The 21,642-nt window shown below is 43.2% G+C and overlaps 1 protein-coding gene across 3 annotated transcripts in view; it reads left to right on the top strand.

Annotated features, from left to right (window-relative positions):
* Positions 1 to 1,787: 1,787 nt before the first annotated feature.
* The window catches only part of GRM8 (glutamate metabotropic receptor 8), a 315,395-nt gene continuing 295,540 nt past the window's right edge, over positions 1,788 to 21,642 (top strand). The window contains exons 1-3 of one of the 3 annotated variants that reach the window (XM_063155395.1): positions 1,788 to 1,915; positions 2,201 to 2,457; positions 9,146 to 9,995. In XM_063155395.1, coding sequence (XP_063011465.1) covers positions 9,486 to 9,995 — 510 coding nt within the window. In that variant the 5' untranslated portion in view covers positions 1,788 to 1,915; positions 2,201 to 2,457; positions 9,146 to 9,485. Of the gene's footprint in view, positions 1,916 to 2,200; positions 2,458 to 2,996; positions 3,744 to 9,145; positions 9,996 to 21,642 lie in introns of those variants that run through there. The other 2 variants (XM_063155393.1, XM_063155394.1) reach the window with 2 other exon arrangements.

The following is a 21,642-nucleotide window of genomic DNA, read 5'->3' as shown; positions in this document are numbered from 1 at the left end:
TTGCCTTCCAAGTTACTTGTGCAGGTAGCAGCTGTCACCAGCCCTGACATTCCTTCTGTGGAAGCTGACATTAGCTACTGTTGGGTTTGAATCAGAATGAATCCTGCTCAGAGAATCATGGACGTGTTTTGCCTCTCTCCTGTGTCATCTATCCTCACAGAATGGTCATTTTCCTGTGAAGCTTCTTATTATCTTCCCTGCCTCACTCCACCCCACCACTCCCCAATTAATTTTCTCTGTTTGCATTTAGTTAAAACACAGCAAACTTCAGTTATGCATTTATTTATCATATTCCCACCAAAAAGTCATTGTGGTACTCACTGTAAATATATGTAAAAGATACACCCTCAGTGCCCTCAGAATAGTGCTATAGAAAAGATGTGGCCAGAAGAAATAGGGGGAGGCATCAGGTTACATTCGGGTTGGTGGCCAAGCTGGAAGCACATTGGAGGTTTCTGTATCCTAGCCTGGCCTCTGCCTGCTTCTCCAGCTGCAAGATTCACACGAGAGTTCAGGCATCATCTGCGCCCTCAGGATTTCACTTGGTTTTGCTTTGCTGAACTTTCTGTTAAGCTGCTGGAGAGGCAAAGTATAAATGCAGTTGGAAATTGGTCTATCTAACACTGATGATAACTCATGCATGGCTAATTTTCCTGATGGGAGTAAAGGAGGATTTCTGTTTTTAAATGGAATTTTGCTCCCTGTTGAACATCAGGATATTGAGTCACCTATATGACTATATTCCTGATTTCTGAGATAGATCATTGAAACCACATCTCCTCCATCTTCTGTCATGGATGATCATGGAAGCGTTGGTTGGACATATTTAAGAGCTCTTGGAATTCCTCCTTCCAGCAGTGATGCTCTAAGTGAGACAGCCGTGGGCAAAGCAAAGGAATATGTTGTTCCTTTTAAGGAGAGCAGTTCAGGCTGGCGTGAACGGGAGGATGGAGAAGGTCTGGTCGCTGTCCGGAGCCGGACGCGCGGCCGCGCTGTCGCCGCTCCGAGCCCCGTCCCGCAGCCGAGCCGCGCCGCGGGTGCAGTTGCGGGCAGCGCCCTCGAGGTGGCGCCGTGTGGCCGAGGCTGAGCGGGGCTCCCGGGCGGGCGGAGCGGCCGCGCCGGAGCTGCGCTCCCGCGGCTCCGCGGGCCCGGCGGCGCGGGGCATCCCCGGGCAATGGTGTGTGCTGGGCAGAGCCGCTGGGAGCGGAGCAAACTTCTAGAGCCGCCCGGCGAGGTGCTCCCGGCCGTGGCCCCGGCTCCGCGCTGCCGAAACCTCCCTGGTGTCGGGGGGTAAATGGGAACTCCGCCACCCGGCATCCGAGCTGCGAGCCAAAACCGGGGTCGGGACAAAGAGCGTCGGGAATCTTATCCTGTGTCATCGATCCTGTGGCGGGGGACACGACTCCGCCGCCCGCGGGAGGCGGGATGGGGATGGAGGCTCCGCACCCTGGGGGAGACCGCATTAAACAGCCCCGGCCCGCGCCGGTGATCCCTCTGTGTCCTCGCTCCCGCTGCCCCGGTGCCACAGCCTCAGCCTTCACCGGCTTCCCCTGCCCAGAGATCCCGCGGCCGCGTCGGCCGGCACCGCGCCCCGGGCGGAGCGGCTGTGCCGGGGAGGGCGGTGCCGAGCGCGGGCGGGCGGGCCCGGAGCCGCAGCCGCGACCGGCTGGGGATTCACGTGGAGCCGCTCCGTGTCGAGCTGAGCCGTGCCGTGCCGTGCCGTGCCGTGCCGTGCCGTGCCGAGCCGCGCCGTGCTCTGTCCTGCCACGGAGCGTCGCCTGCTTCAGCACCAAGAACAGCTACAAGTGTGGCTGCGCGCCCGCCCCGCCGAGCCGTGCCCTGCCGCGCCCCGCCGCGCTGAGCCGTTCCGTTCCGTGCCGCGGTTCCGTGCCGTGCCCGTCCCGCCAGAGCCGCGGTAAGCGCAGGCAGCGCCGTGCCCTCCCACCGACGCCCGGGGGCTCCGGGCCGAGGGCTCCTGGCGCGGAGCGCTCCGCCGGCGCGGGGGCCGGGCCGGGGGCGGGGGCGGAGGTGTTTTCTTGCTTGGCTGTGAACGGCTCAGCCGGGCCGGTGCGTGTGTCCGCCGCTGCGACTGAGCGGCAAGGCAGCGGAGGGTTGTTATAGTCACGGGGGCTGAGCCACTGATCCCAAAAAGTTACCTTGTGGATTGTTCTCTTTTTTTTGGTGTTTTTGGTTTTTTTAGAGTAGGGGAGGAGAAGTGAGGAAGGAGTCAGTGGAGCAAGTTCGGCTTGGCTGTTCGCGAGTGTTAAACTACGACTGACACCGCTCTCCTGGATACCTGTCCCAGGCTGAGCTCTCGCATATTAAGCTGACGCTGCTGAGGGAAGCTGTCTGAGACGAGGCTGGTACAGAAATTACCTCATGCCATTCCCGATCTACACCGAGTATAATTCCAGGGACCTCCACAGTAACATGGATATGCAACTCTTTTCGATCAAGGTATTTGTGTATCTGTGTGTGTCGTCTTTAGTTCTTAATTTAAGCATTCAGGCGAAGGTAAATAATGCGCGTTTTGCCTCTGTTAAGATATTTGGGCTGGGAATCCCGGGCAATCCTCTCCGCCTGCTTCGTGGCGCCGGGAGCTTTTATTTTTTTTTTGCGTTAATTATTTATCATTTTTATTGTCGATATCCTCCCCCAATCAGATCTAACGAAAGAGATCCCGGACACGGTGCCGTCACAGCAGCGAGCAAAAAGGGAGAATCTCGGAGCTCCCGACCAGCGAGGTCTCCCCTCGGCCGTCTGAGCCGGGTCTTCTCCCACCCCCGGGGGAGGGGGGTTCAGGGGTTCCCCCGCTCTTCCTGCCACCTCGTTCGCGTTTCGCTGGCCGGGAGGGAGGAGGGGGCTTCGCCGCCCCGGGGGTACGGGCCAGCCCTGCCCGCCGCCGCCAAGTTCTCCGGGGCTGGGTCGGGCGAGGTGCCGCCCGCCCGCCCATACCTTGCCGGGCGGGCTCAGCTTCCTTGGCTCCGCCGGGGACACTCCTGCGTCCCTGGGGACGGAAGGGGCGGGAGGATCCCCGCCGAGCTCCGGGGGCTTCTTCCCCCGAGAAAGAGGGCGAGAGGCTGTACCGGCAGGAGGCGAGGGCTTAACTATCCTCGGCGTGGAGCAGCATCCCCCAGCGCTGGCATGTGCTGATCGCAGGAATGCGAGGTGTTGGCAGGTGGATGTATGACACGATTAAAAAACCCAAACCAAACAAGCCAACCAACAGCAACAAAAACCAGATAAATAAGAAAATGAAACGCAAAACCCGTACAACACAAGTTGTAAAGATCAATCAGTGACCCAAAGTGTATGGAAATCCAGCGTTGGCGTTTTGGAGTTTGCAAGCTTCGGACCTCTGGGACCAGGGATTCATTAAAAGAGACTTAGGTTTGCATCGAGGGGGGAGCAGAAGCTCATTAAAGCTGACTAGTTGATGCAAGGAGAGGAAGGAATCACCGGCGGCTGGAAATAAAAGACGACGCTTGTTTTTGCATAGCCGCTGACGGAGGTGCAGCGCTCCCGGCCGGGGACCAGGTCTCGGCGGGGAGCGGCGGAGCCCTGGCTCCAGCCGGGAAATCCGTATGTGCCTCCGTCCCCCGCCCTCGGGCCGCCTGGGCTGCCAGGCCGCGGCGGGAGGCAGCTCCAACCCGTCCTACGGCCGCTCGCTGGAGGGAGCGAGGCTGCGGGGAGAGCCGCGACGAGGCTGTGCCGGAATCCCTCCACGGCACACGCCAGCCGGGGTACGGATGAGCCTGGGAAGAGACAAAAAATAATAAATCGCTCGGCTAAGTAAAGTGGAGAACAATAGGGGGCTCCCTTCAAGGGAGAAGCGCGGCGGTGATGGGCGATGGTCGCGGAGTTGCGCGGGGAAGCCGGCTCGCCCAGCCCGGGGGCGCTCCCCGGGCCCCTCCGCTGGGCGGGGCCGGCCTGGCTGCGGTAGCCCTTCCTCGGGCCGGGAAAGGTGCCGGGCACGCCGAGAGCCGGGGAAGCGCGGAGAGCCGGTGCGTGGCCGGCTGCTGGCTCCCGCCGGTGTGTGCCGGCGGCGGGCGGAGACGGGCGGCGGGGCAGAGAGCGGCGGCAGGCGCGGAGTGCTGAGCGCGGTGCTGAGCGCGGTGCTGAGCGCGGTGGGTGCCGAGTGCGCGGGTGCGGTGCAGGGTCCGGGAGGTGGCTGCGGTGTGCCGTGCGGAGGCGCGGGTGCGGTTCCCGGAGCGCTGTGCGGAACGCACGGGCGCGCCATGCGCCGGATACGGAGAGCGGGATACGGAGAGCGGGATGCGGAGCGATGCTCGCCGGGGGCACTCGCCCGGGGGACTCGCCCGCTCGCCGGGGCCGTGGCCGGGATCGGGAGTCCACACAGTGGGGGACTTCCCTGCCGGGTGCCCCGGGACGATTTCGGCGTGCGGCTGCGTTTTTGGGGGCAAAGTCGCTCTTGCAGAGCGCCGGACTGCACCAGCCGCGCCTGCTCTGAGCACAGCTGTGCGGACTGGGGAGCGGGAGTCCGGTGGGAAGAGGGTCAAATGAAAGCAGAAACAACAGAGAAAGCTCTCCTAGGGTGCCTGGGAAAATCTTGATCATCATTTGCTAGACCAGAGCTGAAGCCTTTCTCTGAAGGTGTTAATACTGACGGGGTTCGTTAAAAGTCCAAGCAAGGGCAGAGGAAAATACTCCATGTAGTTTTCTTTTTAAAAATTGTAGGCTCCTCTTAGTCTCACCCCAGCGGAAGGACCTGTGTTGGATTTTCACAGGGTAGCTTGTTTGGTAAATGGATATTTGCAGGGTAAGTGTTGTGGGGTATTTGAAAAGGGGCTGATCAGGCTGAGGGTAGACATCAGACTGCACAGGGATAAATAGTTCCTGTAAACGAGATGTTGAGAGTGATTCGCCTTGAAGTCCTGATTATTGTGGAAAGGTTACCTCTGTGGCAGGGGCACAGCAAACCATTACAGAAGAGGCGAGGTAGATAAGACTACTTACATCAGTGAAGAATTCTCTTGCAAGTTAGGAGTTGCGATGTCAAGGCCAAAGGTTTTCCAAATTCCCTTTTGTTGTCAGCAAAACCCATTAATCTTCTATATGTGTCAGGCTACTGTGTGCAGGTGGCAACTCTTTACCTGTTCTGTGTGGAAATTCAGCTATTTTCTTGTTGAGGAATGCTGTACAGGAGAAAGAAGCAACTTTGTGAACATTGATATGAATATTACCAAGAGAATTCTTTCATAGTTCAGAGGTGTCAGTAGTAAAACATCAAAATAATCAAATTTGGGGTTTTTTCCTCCTCAGAACTTAATAATGGAATTTGCCATTGTTTTGTTTTCATTCAGTAAAACCAGATCAGTTTTGTATTGACTGGACAGTCTGATATTTTGTGAATGGGTTTTCACTCTAGAACTTCTCATATCCTAGTTCACAGAATATTTGCTTTAATTTATCTTGGTACTGTTGCAACCATGCTTTAAATATAATAAGAGATTAGGATTTTTGGCTCAAACAAAATTTTAAACATTTTTTCTGAGGTATTTTTTCTCCTCACTTATAGCTGATTTTGTCCCTCAGTAAAGGGTTCATGTACGTCTGTCTGGCAATGTCAGCTGTAAAATATCCATCCTGCCTATGCTCCAGAGACTACTCCTTGCTCCTGCTGCTGTCTGTAATTGTGAGATTTTAAAAACTGTATTTCCTGATGGACATTTTGAATCTTTCTACATGTTTTCAGCGAAAGCTTCAGTGCCAGCTGAAGAGGCTCTTTTAGGAACCTTGTTAACAAAAAGAAACATTTGCTGTATTTAATTTAGTATTTATCTGTCACGCAACCCATTATTTAGACTTTTTCATTAACATAAAGAGGTTCCATAAGGAGCCTGTCTTTTAGTGCAATGAGTCTGTGGTTGGAGTAACGACTGCTCTGGGTTCATTCTCATGCACTGGTTCTGGCAGTGTGGTACAAAAATACACAACCTTGAGTACCAAATATCTCATAAAGCTGAATGATTTTATGAAGGAAGTAATTTCAGAAACCAGACACTACATGCACAAGTTTCCATCTCCCCTGTCTTGCAGTACTCCGCCTCCTTAGGTTTAAAAATAAATATATATTCTAGCAGAACAAGTGGAGGTTTGTGCTGAAATACTGGCTTTAAAAATAGCAATGTGTTCTGATAATGCCAGATATTTTTAATGAAATAAACCCAAGAGAAGCATGTATTACAAGGTGACTGGAAGAGATGCTTTGTGGTGCACTTACTCTCGGGCTGTGCAAGGGAAATACATGAATTTCTTCTCTGAACTCAAGTTTCTAGTGAGCACCAGCTACTACAGTGGGGAACCTGGTAAATCAAGAATATATTTGCATTAATTCAAACTTTTATGGTCTTTTGGAAAAGGACAGCATTTTACTTCAAATGAAATCTCTGCACATGAGAAAAGTTCATTCAGGCTTTATAGCCCAGAGGCCTGTGCTTTTTCGCTAAAATTCATTGATAAAAATGGAATTAATTTAGATCATATGCTTTCTGCTTAGCCACACAGACTTGAAATGTTCTGTAAAAGGTAATGTTAATCAATATATAAAAAGCAGTGTGCCATGAATAAATTAGGCAGTATAATAGAAGCTTTTATTTCTTAGGTAACATTAAAAAAAGACTAAAAGGTCTTAAATTTTTAAAAAGAACACTTTAAAATTTTATTTCTGTTTTATAGACAAGCAGTGGACATTTGCAGCTAAGAAACATGCTTCTTCAGGAAACCATGCAAGCTGAGGCAAGGCAATTAATGCTTATGAAGGCTATAATGTTGAAAAATGCTAATTGCCAATTCATTTGATTTTCAGTCAGTTCCAGATAAAGTATTAGACTGACGATCTTGGGCTCACTGTAGCCTCTCTGCTGTTGTTAGAATTTAGGTTGCAATAGCTTAATCCATCACTATTTGTTGCATGAAGACTGACACTTGCTTTAATTTCTGGGCATTTTTTGGCTGTGAGGAATTGACCTGCGGCTGAGAAAAGGGAAAAAGCAGCATTTTTTTCCTTCAGGAATATTTTCCCTTTGTCAGTGATGCTTTCTTGTTCTCCATATAGTGTTAAATAAGAGTAGTCTCATCTTATATTGCCTTAGTGAATTTCTCCCTGTCTGGTTTGTACATACGTGCATGGACCACTGAGTTCATTGTGGAGCCATAAAGCAAATTACCTCCATACCTATTTTAGGCCTACTCTTTACTATTTTGAACCCATAACTGTTTTTTTTTTCTACTAAGGCAACTGAAACAACAGCTAACTGTGGCTAGTTAGTAGTTCAATCTTTTCTCTGTAATGTGGACCATATGAGAAATATCCCATGGGCCTGGATCAAATTGCACTGTAGTGTGAGTCAAGTTGTTCAGTTTGTGAATGACTTTGAGTTTGGCTCACAGGGCTGGAGCCCAGGCACCTTTGTAACCTGTGTGTCTAAAAAGAGCCAAGGGAGAGTGGTGGGATTATCACAAAAAACAGCACAGATTTTGTGTGGCTTGGATTGAACTCTGAGCCAAATTCAAGCAAAACTAAATGTCAAGAGGTGCAGTGATTTTATTCATACCCATCAAGTGTTTCATTTTCAACTGTTCATTTTCACGGTGAGATATTTTCACATTCAGTAAAAGTCTTTCCATTGTGAATCCTCAGGTCTTCAAATAGCCATCATTTGAAGACTACTTCAACTTTTGTAAGTTTAGTGTTATCATGGAAGGAAATAATGTGACAAAATTAGTGTAAGAAGAGGATTGTCAATTTAAAGCATTATCAAAGTGCATTTTGAGTTTTGTTACCACATGATATGTAAAAGTTTTGTGGTTTTGTCTGTATTTGTCTTCCAGTGTGACCATATTTTTGGTAGTAACCAGTCAGATCACTAAGGAAAAAGTAAATATTTACAGATGAGCCTGATGCCTGGATTTTCTGTACAGGCAGTGATAGAGACACTTGTTCAGTGTGATCAATTCCATAGCAAGTAAAACTTTTGTTAAAAAAAAAAAGGAATAAGGTAAAGTGTACCCTAGGATGTCCACTGCTCTCCATAGCCCGTAACAGATGTACTGAGAGACTGGTTCAGATGCAATTGCCCACAGTGTGCCTATCTAATACCAGGTCAAATTACCTCTCGCTTTCTTCTCCTCAGAGGATTAAAAATTTATTCAGGCACGTATAATTTTGTTAAGAATTGAAATAAATAAATGCCTTCACTTGAGAATTAAAGTGTGGGCAATTTGGAGATATTTATAACAGTCAGTCAGGTGTTTAGATATGTAGGCTGAAATCCTCATCTCGTTAAAATCAGTGGGATCCCTCCAAATGTCAGTGCAGGCACAACATTGTTCCTATTTAATGTGGTCCAAATGCAAGCAGAGAATAGAGAAAATAGACCTTGTTAATGTTAAACCTCAGCTCAAGTCAAATGTTGAAAAAGGAACATTGGATGTTTAGCTAGTTTCCCAACATAATATGTTGTGTTCTTTTTACTTGAGAAATCAGCTACCTTTTCATAAAAATAATTTAGTGTTAGACATTATCTTGAAGGAGATTTAGATATGTAGTTAGGCCCCCCTCAAAGTGAATTCCATTGGACAAATAATCAGTCTCACATCCAAATGAATTGAATGTGCTTGTGTGCTTGTACTGCATTGGGTGAAGGGTGTACTTAAATTCAGGCGCCCTGATTACTCCATTGTCATAAATGAGACCTCTCCAGGAGTGAGAGTGTAAGTGGTTATTGCTCTTCTGTAGGCTGGAGCAGAATAATAACGTTGAACAGAATAATGCAGCAAAACAGAAAATACAGTCTGTTATGGATCAGGTCTGTTTCTGAGTGCCATGCAACATGAAGGTAAATATGAATTACTGCTCAGAATCTGAACACCAAGCTAAGTTTAGTTCCCCTGATTCGGCTCTTGCTCTGCTGGCATCATCAATTTCCTGGCTTATAGTACAGTGCAGCCAGGTGTTCAAATTCACTGAAGGCCAAGATTTGCTAAGTTAAAGAACATTGAAAGTAAAACCTAGGTGATGTAACTGCTATTCAAAAGTAAATACACTGTGTGACAGGTATAAAACTGCTGAAGTAAATGGTATTTCTCACTGTTTTTTAAATTTCTTTTTTTTTCTTTTCAGAAGTACCTCAGCTGTAGGGCAAAATACAAGGACATAAGCTACTGACCTCCTTTTAGCATCAGGATCAGACGTACTACCCTACTCCTCACCATCAATTAAGAGCAATTGAAAATCCGCCTCAAAAAAGCTGGTCAACCCGTTCTGTCAGTGGATATCTTTTGTAAAACACATTTTATGTACTTCTGCTGAGATCTTCTTTTCTACCTACCCACCGCATGATTCTATATTACTTACTGGGCACTGATGGTAGCCTCCAGAAAGTGCAGCTTCAAATGGTCAGCCTCATCCTTTAGCAAGAAGAAAACCTGGATACTGGATAGCAACAACGTCTTCAGAGAAAATGGTATACGAAGGCAAACGATTGGTTTCCTGCCATTGTTTCTTCCTGTTAACAGCCAAGTTCTACTGGATGCTCACTCTGATGCAGAGGACTCACGGCCAGGAGTATGCCCACTCCATTCGCCTGGATGGGGACATCATCCTGGGAGGACTGTTCCCTGTTCATGCAAAAGGGGATAGAGGGGTGCCTTGTGGGGAGCTCAAGAAGGAGAAGGGGATCCACAGACTGGAGGCAATGCTGTATGCAGTTGATCAAATTAATAAAGACCCTGATCTTCTTGCCAATATCACCTTGGGTGTCCGGATCCTCGATACGTGTTCCAGGGACACTTATGCATTGGAGCAGTCCTTAACATTTGTGCAAGCGTTGATAGAAAAAGATGGTTCAGACGTCAAGTGTGCAAATGGTGATCCACCTATTTTCACTAAGCCAGACAAGATATCAGGTGTGATAGGTGCTGCAGCAAGTTCTGTGTCCATTATGGTCGCAAATATTTTGAGACTCTTTAAGGTAAGTAACATTTTCTGTGGCTTTTTTTTTTTTTTTTAATTTCAAGAACAATGAAATAAGTTAAGTGGTTGTGTTGTCATACCTTCAAAAAAGAAAAGACACACTTCACATTCAAAAATCTGAAATGGTTGGTTTGTCCTTTCAAAGCAGAGCGGGGAAAATACCTAAAAGCAGTGTTTTCAGACTCTATTTTAAGGTACCAAGCACTTCTCTTAAAATTTCTGAGCAATCTGTGCACATTTTAACTCTTTAGGAATTTGTATCTTTACTTTTATACTACTCAAATTTGCTCCATGTTAAGCATTTATGCTCATCAAGACTGGGTTAGGATTAATATCCCAAATTTCCAGGAGAATGAAAAGTAAGATTTTAACGCAAGTAAATTTTTCTGAGAACCAGATAATTTCCTTACATAGAAAGATATGCCAGTAATAATCTAGTGCTACTGATGTGCATGTCTAGCCAAATGAAATGTACTGTAAAATCTTCGATATTCTTGAAATTTTACCTCCTCCATATTTTCTGCAAGGTGATATTTTTTACAGACTTTGTTATCACCTTGTGAGAGATTATTTTTAGGCAACAGTTCTAGTGGCATTTGTTTCCAAATACTTTATGAAGCTCAGACATTCTAGGTAATGGAAAAGTAAACCTGCCACTTGTAAATTACCTGAGTTAGATGGGAAGATGAACATATTCTAATCAATCAACTTGGATGGAAATGGTCAGGCAGCAGATATTTAACTTTTAATCCTTTGTAATGGCAAGCAGATGATGGTAAGTTGAGCACTTTTTTCTATGTGCAGAACAATTGTAACTTATGTCTGAATCTATTACTGTCCTACCACCCACTGTTCCTTTCATCCATTCAGAAATCTTCCCTTATTTCATACAACTTTACAATCACCAAAACACACTTGAAGACCATTTCTTTGACTTTGGTGCAGAAGATTCTGATAATGTTTAATATTGCTGTTATGTATTTTGAAAAGTGTTGCACTTGTTTTCTAATTGTTGTAACTGAGATTGATTAGTAGTAGAGAAAGATTGGCCTTTTTTTAATGGTTTCTCAGCAAAGTGCATTTCAGTCATTTGAATGGAGATTTTAGTTCTTCCTTTTGGTTCTCCCTCAAAGGAAATAATGATGGATTTACAGTTCAGTGGAGGAGCAAAGTGACTGCTGGGTTGTGGTCAGGTGTTCTTTTCAGTCTCAAAACTGATGCTCAGCTGCAGTTACTGCACAGGTTTGAGAGTAGAAGACTAGTTCTAGCCAAATGTTTTACTTGTGAAAATCAAGTCCACAAAACTGAGCTAAAAGATGTAAAAAATGTTCTACATGGAGAGCACCTCTGGAGTTGTGCCTGGTGGGGAGGTTTATCTGTCCTGGGAATCATCAGGCGTGTTGCAGGAGATGTCTATTTTTCAGTTCACATCCTTTTTTGAAGTTGTGTCATCGTATTAAATAATGCATATTTATGAAATAATGATAGATGGAATGGTCACTTTAATACCCATTGTAATGCAGGGCCATGTAGACTACAACTTACACCCAGTTTTGAGTTGAATAGGGTTCTATAGACTGATTTAAGAAACTCAGCCTGGTAAGACATGCATTAACTCTGAATTAAGAGCACCAAGAAGGAAAGAGGCCCATGAATTGTCTAAGATAGCAGCAATTTGTCTTCTGAAACCTTGACAGCTACCTCCTGATTTACATTATGCAATAAGATTGCAAATAACATTCTACTGCAGTCTTAATCAATAGAGGGTCATGTGATATCCCCTCTGGGGAAAGATCTTATTTACCCATTTAATTGATGTAACACAGCTGCTGGCAAAAGGAGGAGACATCTCTTTTAGTTTTAAATATGGATCCTGCACAAATATTCTTAATGATGTAAAAAAATGATAAATTATACCCTTTCATGTCTGATGATGGACCAGCATGTGAAATCTGTTTTTACACTTTCCTCTCAGAAGTGAATCTCTTCATGAGTAAAGGCTTCTGGATAAGGCTTTGGGTTAGAAGGACAGTAGAAACCACTCACAATGGTTATAGTCAAGAGGATTAGGAAATTAGGGGTCATTTTCCAGAAACTTAGATGTATAATCCAGTTTGGGTTGTATTCAGACCAAAGACATAGGCTGAAATTCTCAGCTGATGTATTCCCACAACTTTGTGGCTGAGGAGCTGGACCTTGGCCTGCGCTCATAGAGGCTCTAGGCATGAAATTGTGTTTACTGTATCTTGGTATGTGTTGAGGTGGGACCCTCAGCTGGGGTAAATGTCTCTGCTTGCATTGAAGTCAGCAACCGCCATCATGCAAATGCCTATTTCCATTTTATCCAGGATGAGTGTGATTCATCCATATTTCTGTTTAACAGTGCTATTTAGAAAGCTGAACCTGTAATTTGAAGTTCAGTATTGCTTTAATACCTGCTCTGAAGTTCCTAAATGTCAGGACTACGTACTTTTGAGAACATTATTCTCTGGCAAAATTTTAATTTGTAATGAAATTGTGAGAAGCATATTATACCTCTCAATGTGAATACACAAAGATAGTCTAAGAAGTGCTACTCTCAGCAGCTTGAACTTTTATGCTGCTATTTTTCTTTTTCTTGCAAATTTTTTTTCTTTCTTTTATTGATTTTATGACAGAAAACATACAGGTCAATAGTTCTATCTGATGATCTGGTGGATAGCACAAACTGATAGTAAATGTATTCTTTTATCTAAGTGTTTCCATGAGAAGAGGGGAGGGAGGCCACCACAGAAAATGACCCCTATCTATAGCCTTTCTCCTGATCAAATGGCTTGCCTTGAATTCGTGTCTCTCCTTTTTTGTTCTGTGAATTTTGAGGTGCCTTGCTATTTAACAGGTGATTTTCCATTGGTCTTACCCTTAGTAGGGCCAAAACATTAAGGCACAAATTAGGACAGACTAAATTTCACCCACTGATTGTTTTAGACTTTCCAGAGGCACTTTACATACAGGAAACACCGGAGCATAGAATTGTGTGAAAGTCGAACTGTTATTTCTTGATTGTTTTAAGGTTGTTGGTTTTTGCTGTAATTGTAAGTTTTTATCAGGAAACATCAGGAGTGGGCTGCTTCACAAAGAAAACAGAGACAAGGGACCTTGGATTGGTAGGATCTATTGAGGAGCTGGCTTTCTCAGGCAGCTCTCACTATCACAAACGAAACCTTCCTATTGACTCAATCTGTCAAAATATTACTCTTGCATCCTTTCTTATATTTGTTTTAAAGATATTCTGTTTTCCTGTAGGGTGCTTAGGCATGACTAGATGGGAACTTTTATCTCTTTTGTGTGACGATTAGGAGTATCTGGGTTGTTTCCCAGGCCCCCCAAACTTGCCCTGGAGGAAACAAGAGACTATGTAACTTAGCTCACTTCATGTGTTATGTTCCCTGTATTCAAAGCTTCTACTTGTTTAATGTCTGAATAACTTATGTCAATGGTTAAAATCTGCTGGGAAAAGAGAGGCGTTTGTTGATGCTTGTGTCCTCACATCCAAACCCCACATACTATTCCTGAGCTCCTTGGTGCACTCCATCTGTCACCTTCACACATCTTCTAGCCAGTGTCACACTAGGAGCAGCTAGGGAGGATGGTTTGCATGCAAATTGAGATGGGTGGACAGTATGCCTGGTGGATTGTGATCTCAAGCTTTTATGTATGTATTTATGTACATGTATAAGGCCAAATATTCATTGACAGCTTTATTCCTTCCTTGCCTTACTTTGCCTTGCCTGGCCTTTCCTTGTCTCACGTTCTGTTTTCGCCAGTTTCCCAAGGCTAAATTACGTATTTCCTCTGTTTGGTCAAATTTCCTTTTTGCTGCAGAGCTTTAATCCACTTTAATAGGTGCTGTCTGAGGGGACTAATATTCACTTCATGCACATTTGCCTTATGCATTTCATCCACGTTTACCTCTACAGAAGTACAAGTACAAATGACATTACGGAGTAACACTTTCAACTTTATGGCAACCATCCAAAATGCAAGGGAGAGTGTCTTTCAGTAAATCTAGAAGTGAATATATTAGTTCCTCTAGCATTTTGCTTATCCACTTTGATTGTTTCATTGCCTCATTTTGGATTTTAGTATATATCTTTGCCTGGTAGCTGTGCACAGCTACTAGGGCTATACTTGGACGATGCTATTTTTATGCTTAGTTCCAGGTCTTTTTATGTTTGGCTGCCATTTGGCACTTTGCTGCCTTGTGTTCTAGACCTGCACAGAGCAGCAGACAACAGGCCTCCCAGAAATGAGGGCATTACCACAGTACAGAGGCTTATCTCATTCAACTTCATAAATGCTGGGCTTTGAATTTAAATTGTGGCAGTGGAGTGCCTCTCATGAAAAGGAATGTGATGTAAATAAAATGTGATAACATTTTACCACCTAATTTCAGATACCACAAACATTTTTGTGAGGCAACCTGAGGCATAGACAGATTCTGGTCTAGACTCTGTCTACAGAAATACTTGCGCCTTATGAGCATCACAGACTTCAAAGGCTGTAGGAAGATACAGGAGTCAGTCTGTTCCATGTGTGACTGCAGGCCCTTTCCATAATGGAAAAGCTGTATTATCTACTTTAAAGAAGTAAAGAAGAGGCTCAAGAATGATACCCAACATATTGGTATTCATTAATAAAAAAATGTGCTGCACTGATTAAAATATATCCATTTTCTGTTCACTGCATCCTGCTACATCTGTCAATATTTTCCACTGCATATCATTTGAAATATGTAATAGGATGATTTTCTTTTCCTGGTGGTTAAAACATATGTGGTAGATTTTTTGTGAAGTGTGAAGAAAAATTAATGTATGTAGGGAGAAGATGACTAAAACATTTTGAAAGAGGTCTTAAGACAAAAATATTTATTTTACTTTTGTTCTAGATAGTATTCACACTTTCTGAATAATTTTTAACTATAAAAGAAACCAATACATCTAATGTAATTTTACAATGCTTTTTTGTAGCTTAGTACATGCTGTATCTGTTTAGTGCCTGAGCATCTTGTCTTGTTATTGGCTGAAAAATACCTTTGTTGCAATTATATTCTTTTTTTACAATTGAACTTGTTCTACATAGAAGAAAAGTTCATCTCTCTTTATATTTCCATGGCAGTAGGCACTTGATTATGCAGAAAACCCCTTTTAACTCAACCATGATTCTCTGTCATTACCAGGTTAAATGTGTGTGGTCAAGAGAGGCAAATACTAGGTCAACACCAAGATAAAATTATAGGTACAAGAGGTACTTTGCTAGCATTGGTAATGAAACAGTTGCCAAATTAGTTGCAGCCAGAGGAAATAATAGGTTTTCAGATTCTGTGAAAACTGCTAGCACTGATTAGCATCAAATTTTATTTGTGCTAAGCTGCTTGAGGCAAGAGAGTACAGAACCAACTTGATGCATTCATTCATTATTTTTCAGTGTATTAGTTTCTTAAATACTCCTCCAAAAGTTTAAGAATTTTGGTTTCTCACATTCCTAGATGTACCTATAATCTGTGGTTGGAGCAAAAGGGTATTCTGCTTTTCTGTGTTATTTTCATTTGTTTGTCATTGGTTTGCTACAAGGCTTGAGAAGCATCTTCTGACCTTTCTGTTCTTCTCTTTTGTCATTTTGATTTGCTTGTGGTTAAGCATTTCACAGGAACAATCAGAAGCTTGATTAACATTGGTTAAATATTTGAGATGTCTCCCCTGCTTCTGAAGGCATGCTGAAACTGTCTAAAATGTTGAGGGTTTTATCTCATTCCAAAAGTACAATACATGAGCACCTTACAAGGAGAGTGTAGCTGTTAAAGACCAACAATCTGATTTTCTTTCTACTTCCCTGGGGGCAGGGAATATATATCTATATATATCTACACATGTTTCTCTCACATGAAGGAAGCTGCATATGCAGAGAAAACAATTTCACCCTTTCCTGGCTGACACAGACAACCCATGCCCATATCACATACTCCTTTATTCCCCCACATCATGGGTCTGCATGCAAATTACCAGGGGGGAATGATTCCTGACCCATGATGACTTCTGAAGCCTGTCAGAAAATTGGGAGACTTGGCTGGCACAGGTCACGGCCGAGTTATGGACTGTCCTGACAGGCTGACAGTGGAGGCAGCTGAGCTGTTGCTGAGAGATGTGCTCTGAAATAATGTGATTTACCAGCACAGACATTGCTGCTGATCTCTCAGGACAGAGCTCTGCTGATACGTCATGCTGATGGGAAGCCAAGGACCATTGATGCTTTTCCAGTGCTTTACTCCAGCAATGTTAGTTTTATTAGCTACAATGAGAACCAAATTAAGATGATTTTTTCCCCCCCGGTGTTTAATTGTTTCAGTACAGTAGCAGTTGGGCAATATGAATAGTTCTCCATTCTGACTGCCATCAGAAACCAGGCACTATTGTGTTACAGCCAAGTAGTAGATTTTGTGTGTGCTTATTTCCATTCTCATTATTTTCCCTAAAGCATATTGTGCTTTTAGGATTAAACTGGTTTAGAGTGCTTCAATGTATATCCTTGTGCTTCCTAGCATTTATCAGAGAAAAGTAGTCATCAGAACAAAAGTCTTACTGGAGGACACAAATTCCACAGGAATGAAATAAATAGCCAAGAGCAAAACACTCCTCTGGGCTGGAATCTGTGTGTACTCCCAGCAAGATATTATGTCCCCTATCTCTCTGACAGGACAATTGAGCATTTAAGTGAGGCCTTAAATTAGGAGGCTGTTGGCCCTTGGCTGTCTGTGTCCTCAATAGAAAGAATGAAATTCTTTCAGAAGGGGACTGGACCAGGTCTATGAGAGTGGATGCATATTTCTTGTTTACAGAAAGATTATGGGTTAATACATGCTGGTACTTGCATCAGGTAGAAGCTCTTCTCACTGGAAGGCTTTGGAAACCTTTGATGGAAGTGATAGGAGGTTTTGTAAGATTTCAAACACTCCCAAGGGTGATGCCAGTTTCTTAAATCCTTCCTCACTTTCTTTTGGAAAGAGTTTTACTCATCTCCTTTTCTCTTTCTTTTCCAACACATTTATTTCTTTCTCTAGGTTAATTAAGAGCTACTTTTTGACTGCTGTTGCCAGTATTTTTCAAGTGTCTATTTAATTCAATAGTCTTCAAAGAAATTTTTTTCAGACATGCTGAATAAGACTCTGACTGAGTCTCAGTTTCTGCAGGTTTGAGGATGAGTGTGTCAGCAGGAGAAAGAGCTGTAAATTAGGAAACTTATGAGAGGGATCTATCTATGGAGATAGCAGGGAAAAAGGGAAATGCTTGTTGAAAGATTGAACTCTAAAAGCACAAGGGTCTCTATCTTTATTTCCCTCCCTGTAGGATTTCTTGTCTGGCACTTCAGATAGATACTGGGCTCTAACTCTTCTCTGAAGTAAACTATTTCTGATAGCAATGCTGAGATATTCCATGGTACTGTGAGATCTCTCTTCCTATTGTACTTCTTTTACAACTTGAGACTGTAGGACACAAGCAAAAGTGATTTCTCTGAACTGGAATAATTAATCTTTTAAGTTTTGGCTTAAGTTTTTTTCACTAAAGGTGCCTCCAGCATTTAGTTATGTAGCAATGGTATTTGTAGAGGCAGAATCTCTATTCCTTCATCATTTGTGTATGTTGCACATAGCTCTTCTAGAAATTGGAATGTAGAAAAAGTATGATAGCCCATTTTGGGTATCATTCTATGAAAAGTGCCTAACAATTTACATAAGATTTTTACTTTGAGAGTGGCTCTGTTGCATTTAAAATGCCACTGCAATTGCCTTGCAGGCAGGGCACAATTTTTTAAGGAACTCCATTCCATTACAAGAACACTGATCCCCTAAAGTGGTAGTTACTCTTATTCAGATAAAATTTCTTTGTTTTTTGCTTGTAAAGTGCTGTGAAATATTAAGGTCTTAGTGAAAACTTATGACCACAGTTTTACTTAGGCAATTCATTGGAGCAGCTATTGATCCTACAATGGTTCTCTAGGCCTGATGCTTTGGAAGCAAAGCCCAGGAAAGGAACTGAAGAAAGGGCTGGTTTTCTTGCCATTCTGGTTTCTTCTCTGGGTACCCTCTGTATGCTTTGGTTTCATGAGTAGTGCTGAAACACAGAAAGTATCCTAGAATGTAGGTGAGGCTGCAGGAGGTCTCCAGGCTGACCTGCCTATGTGGATCATATGTAAATGGACTATTAAATAGAGTGGAGATGATGAAATTCAGCACTATATTAGCACTATTGGCTAGCTAATAATAGAAGGGAGAGAATATACAGCATATATATTTGTGCTTTTGTAAAGGACGTTTGCTGTTATTTTATTACTGTAAATTCATTGGCTGTGAACCACATAGTCCAAACAACCTTTCAAGACAGTGCTGTGGGAGAAGAGAATATATCTTGGCAATCTGAGACAGGAACAAATTTATCATTAGGAGCAGCATAAAAAAACCTGGGAAATTCAGACTGTGCTCACTGCTATGGTGTCTGGGACCAAACCAAAACCACAGAAAGAGATAAATAGGCTGTCAGGGCTGATATCATACACTGAATAGAAAGAGCAAAGGCCTTGGAATCCCAAGACTGTGGATGTCTTGCTGCAGGGGCATGACTTGTTTTAGGATTAGATTTCTGGCTTCTTCTGTGTTGAAGAGACAAGTAGTGCACGTAGTTATAGGATAGTAGTTTTTCTATAGCTGGCTGGATAGGACCGACTTGTTGAATTCTGTTGAATCAAAAGGGAAACAGAGTCTGACTTTTGTGTGACTTTTAGTCTTGCTTATGTGAGGAAAAATCCCTGAGAGAACAATGAATTCCAGGGAAGCCAGTAAATTGTACCACTCTTAAACTGGATGTGTCCAGAGACAAATAATGTCCTATGTCCATTAAAATGTTCTGTCATCACTGTTAGTAGGCTTTGTATTTGAGTAAGGTTTGTCCAGCAAGCACATAGAAAAAGTGAAGATGAGTCCTCTATTGCTTTATGTAATGTTCAGAAATGATCATATTGATGCACTATTGGTAGCAGTCTGAAAATAGATAGAAATATGTTCAATTAAAAGAGATTTTTCTTTTTTTGATATGGGACAATACTGATCTTGGGGGAGCTGGCAATTTAATCTCCACAGACATGCCTCTCCAAATAATAATTTTATAATATGGATAAACTACAAACCTAAAACTCCAAATTCCACTCATAAAGAGGAGTTAGTAAAGCACAGCCATTTATAGCTAGAGCTAGGATATTGTTTCAGGAATTAAATTATGAGATGATTATTAGAAAAAAATATTGCCAAGAAGTACTCCCTTGTATGTTGTTTAAAGTTTAATCCAGTTGTGTATGATGGGAAAAGTGCCAAATCTCCTGCCTTCTAGCTTTCTGAAAATTAGGTTGGATAGAAGTATAAAAATATACATTTTTATACCAGTAGGAAAGTGATCTAGGTAAAGTAGCTGGTGTTTTCCACTTCTAAATTTGATGGTTCTGCTTGCCATCTTTTGCACAACAAAGCACAGGATTTAAAAGTTACCAGCTGCTATATTTGCTTTCCAAAGTGTGAAGAAAACATGTATTGTCCTGAGGATTAAAGGGCTGATTCTCTTTGTGCTCAGTTCAGGCTGAACTGAAGTGTTTGTAATGAAAGTAAAAGCTATTAAAAAGCATGAAACATGAGAGAAAAATAACGTGTTTATGTCTTCTTTGTTGGATAGGATTTGATGATGCCCTTAGAAAGTTTTAAGTGTAAGCATTTGTCTTATTAACTAGCATTTCTTTTGTGCATGTTGCAAACACTTCCACTTGCAAATCCTAAGTGCAGTCAGAGCTGTTGTTTCAACCCACTGGGAACTGTTTTGCCAAATATCATCTGAACAACAAAAACTCATCATCTGTGAGCTAGTTCACATCTCCAGTACTAACTAAACTGCATTTTGGATGTATAGGATATTAGAGACTGTAAAGAAAAGACAGTATTTCTGGTGCTAGTTTTGGTGACTGGGATAAGACAGGAAGGTAGCTGTGCTGTATATGGGAGAATGAAAAGCTTGCAGTTGGAACAGATGCTGAGAGTGCCCTGTGACTCAAGGTATGATTTCCTGACATTCCTGCCAAGTTTCAAAGCTTATGTGTTTTTTTCCTCTCCTTATTTCTATTTTTGGGCTGAATAGCAAAGAACTTGTGCTTTGGGAATGAAGATTCACCATTCTAGTTATATCTATTTTGTTGTGTGTTTGCATGCACACCGAATAATTATTCTGGCCCGCAGGAAAGAATGAGAGTAAAGATGTAAAAAGCTGATGAGAATGCAGGGTATTTTTGGTATGGATCACATAATCACTTGGCTCAATGGTGAGCTGCAGAGCTTTGTGTGAGTGTGACAGACTCGCCTTGCTGTGTGGTAGTGCTCGTTGAAGCCTTGCGTCCTTTGTCTTGCTCCAGCACAGCTTCTCCCGGTGACCTTGGGCAGTGACACAGCAGCGAATCCTCGGCCTCAGGGAGGGTGCCAGTGGAGCTGGGACTGATGTCCAGGCTCCCTGCCCCTGCTTCCCTGCATACAGCACTTCTGGGGCTGGAGGGATTTGTGGACATGAGGGCTCCTTGATAATCAGATAGAAGAGTGAGGGGTGGGGGCATATAAATACTTCAGCCAGCTAGTCCTTAACGGGGGATTCCTTGTATCCTCTTACTCAGTTCTCTCCCCTGGGTTTTGCTATGAAAGGAGATTATCCAACTTGCAGTATGATTTAAATATGCAAGTCATCAGTCTCAGGAGCAAGTGGTGAAGCCTGCCTGACCTGTAATCAGAGGCTGTACATCCCCCTTAGGAAACCATGGCAGTCAAAGAAACAGAGCTCCAGAGTCAGGAAAAGGTATTTGGACTATTGCCCAATAATGTTAGAATTGTTAAAATTCATATCTGCACCTATATTAAGGTGATTGGAAAAAAAATGAATGTCTGCCATTTTTATGACAAAGCATGAAATTAAGTAGTGTGGTATTAAAGGAAATTAAGATAGGTGTGTGTGCACATGTATGTTCTACTAAGCTGAGAGGACTTGTGTTCTTAAATGTTTGAGAAGAGAAACAATCAAAACAGTTTTGCTATCTGATCATTATGCCAGTATGTTTCTTGGTGTCTCAGGAACCTTTTTTCCCCTCAATTTTTCATGATGATTTCATTTGAAGTTTGTTTGCTTATCTCTAAATTGAGTAAAAATCTCTAAGAATAGGCAACTTCTGGCAGCTCTGTGGTGAATAACTGCCTCATCTATTTACCAGGAGCTAAGAGGAGATTCTACACCTTTTAGAAAAGGTGATTCCTAATTTTAAGTTGCCTCCTTTTCAGTTGTTTTTAATCTACCCAAAGCATGAATATAGTATTGTGAGCAAGGCCCTGCAAATAAAGCTGAACTGGAAATAAACATTCATTTTATTCTGCACCAAAATGATCTTGTTTTAGTGAAACTTGGGGGCTTCTAGTTTTAGGTTGGGTTTTCATTTTTTTTTTTTTTGTTCATTTGTTTGTTTTCATTCTATTTTGGAGATTTTATAAGGTAAAATAAAGGTGACAGGTTTGAAATGTCAGTCTTTGGTAACATTCATTA

Source organism: Melospiza melodia, chromosome 4 (assembly GCF_035770615.1).
Source record: "Melospiza melodia melodia isolate bMelMel2 chromosome 4, bMelMel2.pri, whole genome shotgun sequence".
Classification (NCBI taxonomy): domain Eukaryota; kingdom Metazoa; phylum Chordata; class Aves; order Passeriformes; family Passerellidae; genus Melospiza; species Melospiza melodia.
Note: the sequence above shows the minus strand (reverse complement) of the source record. Positions and strands in the feature narration are given on the sequence as shown.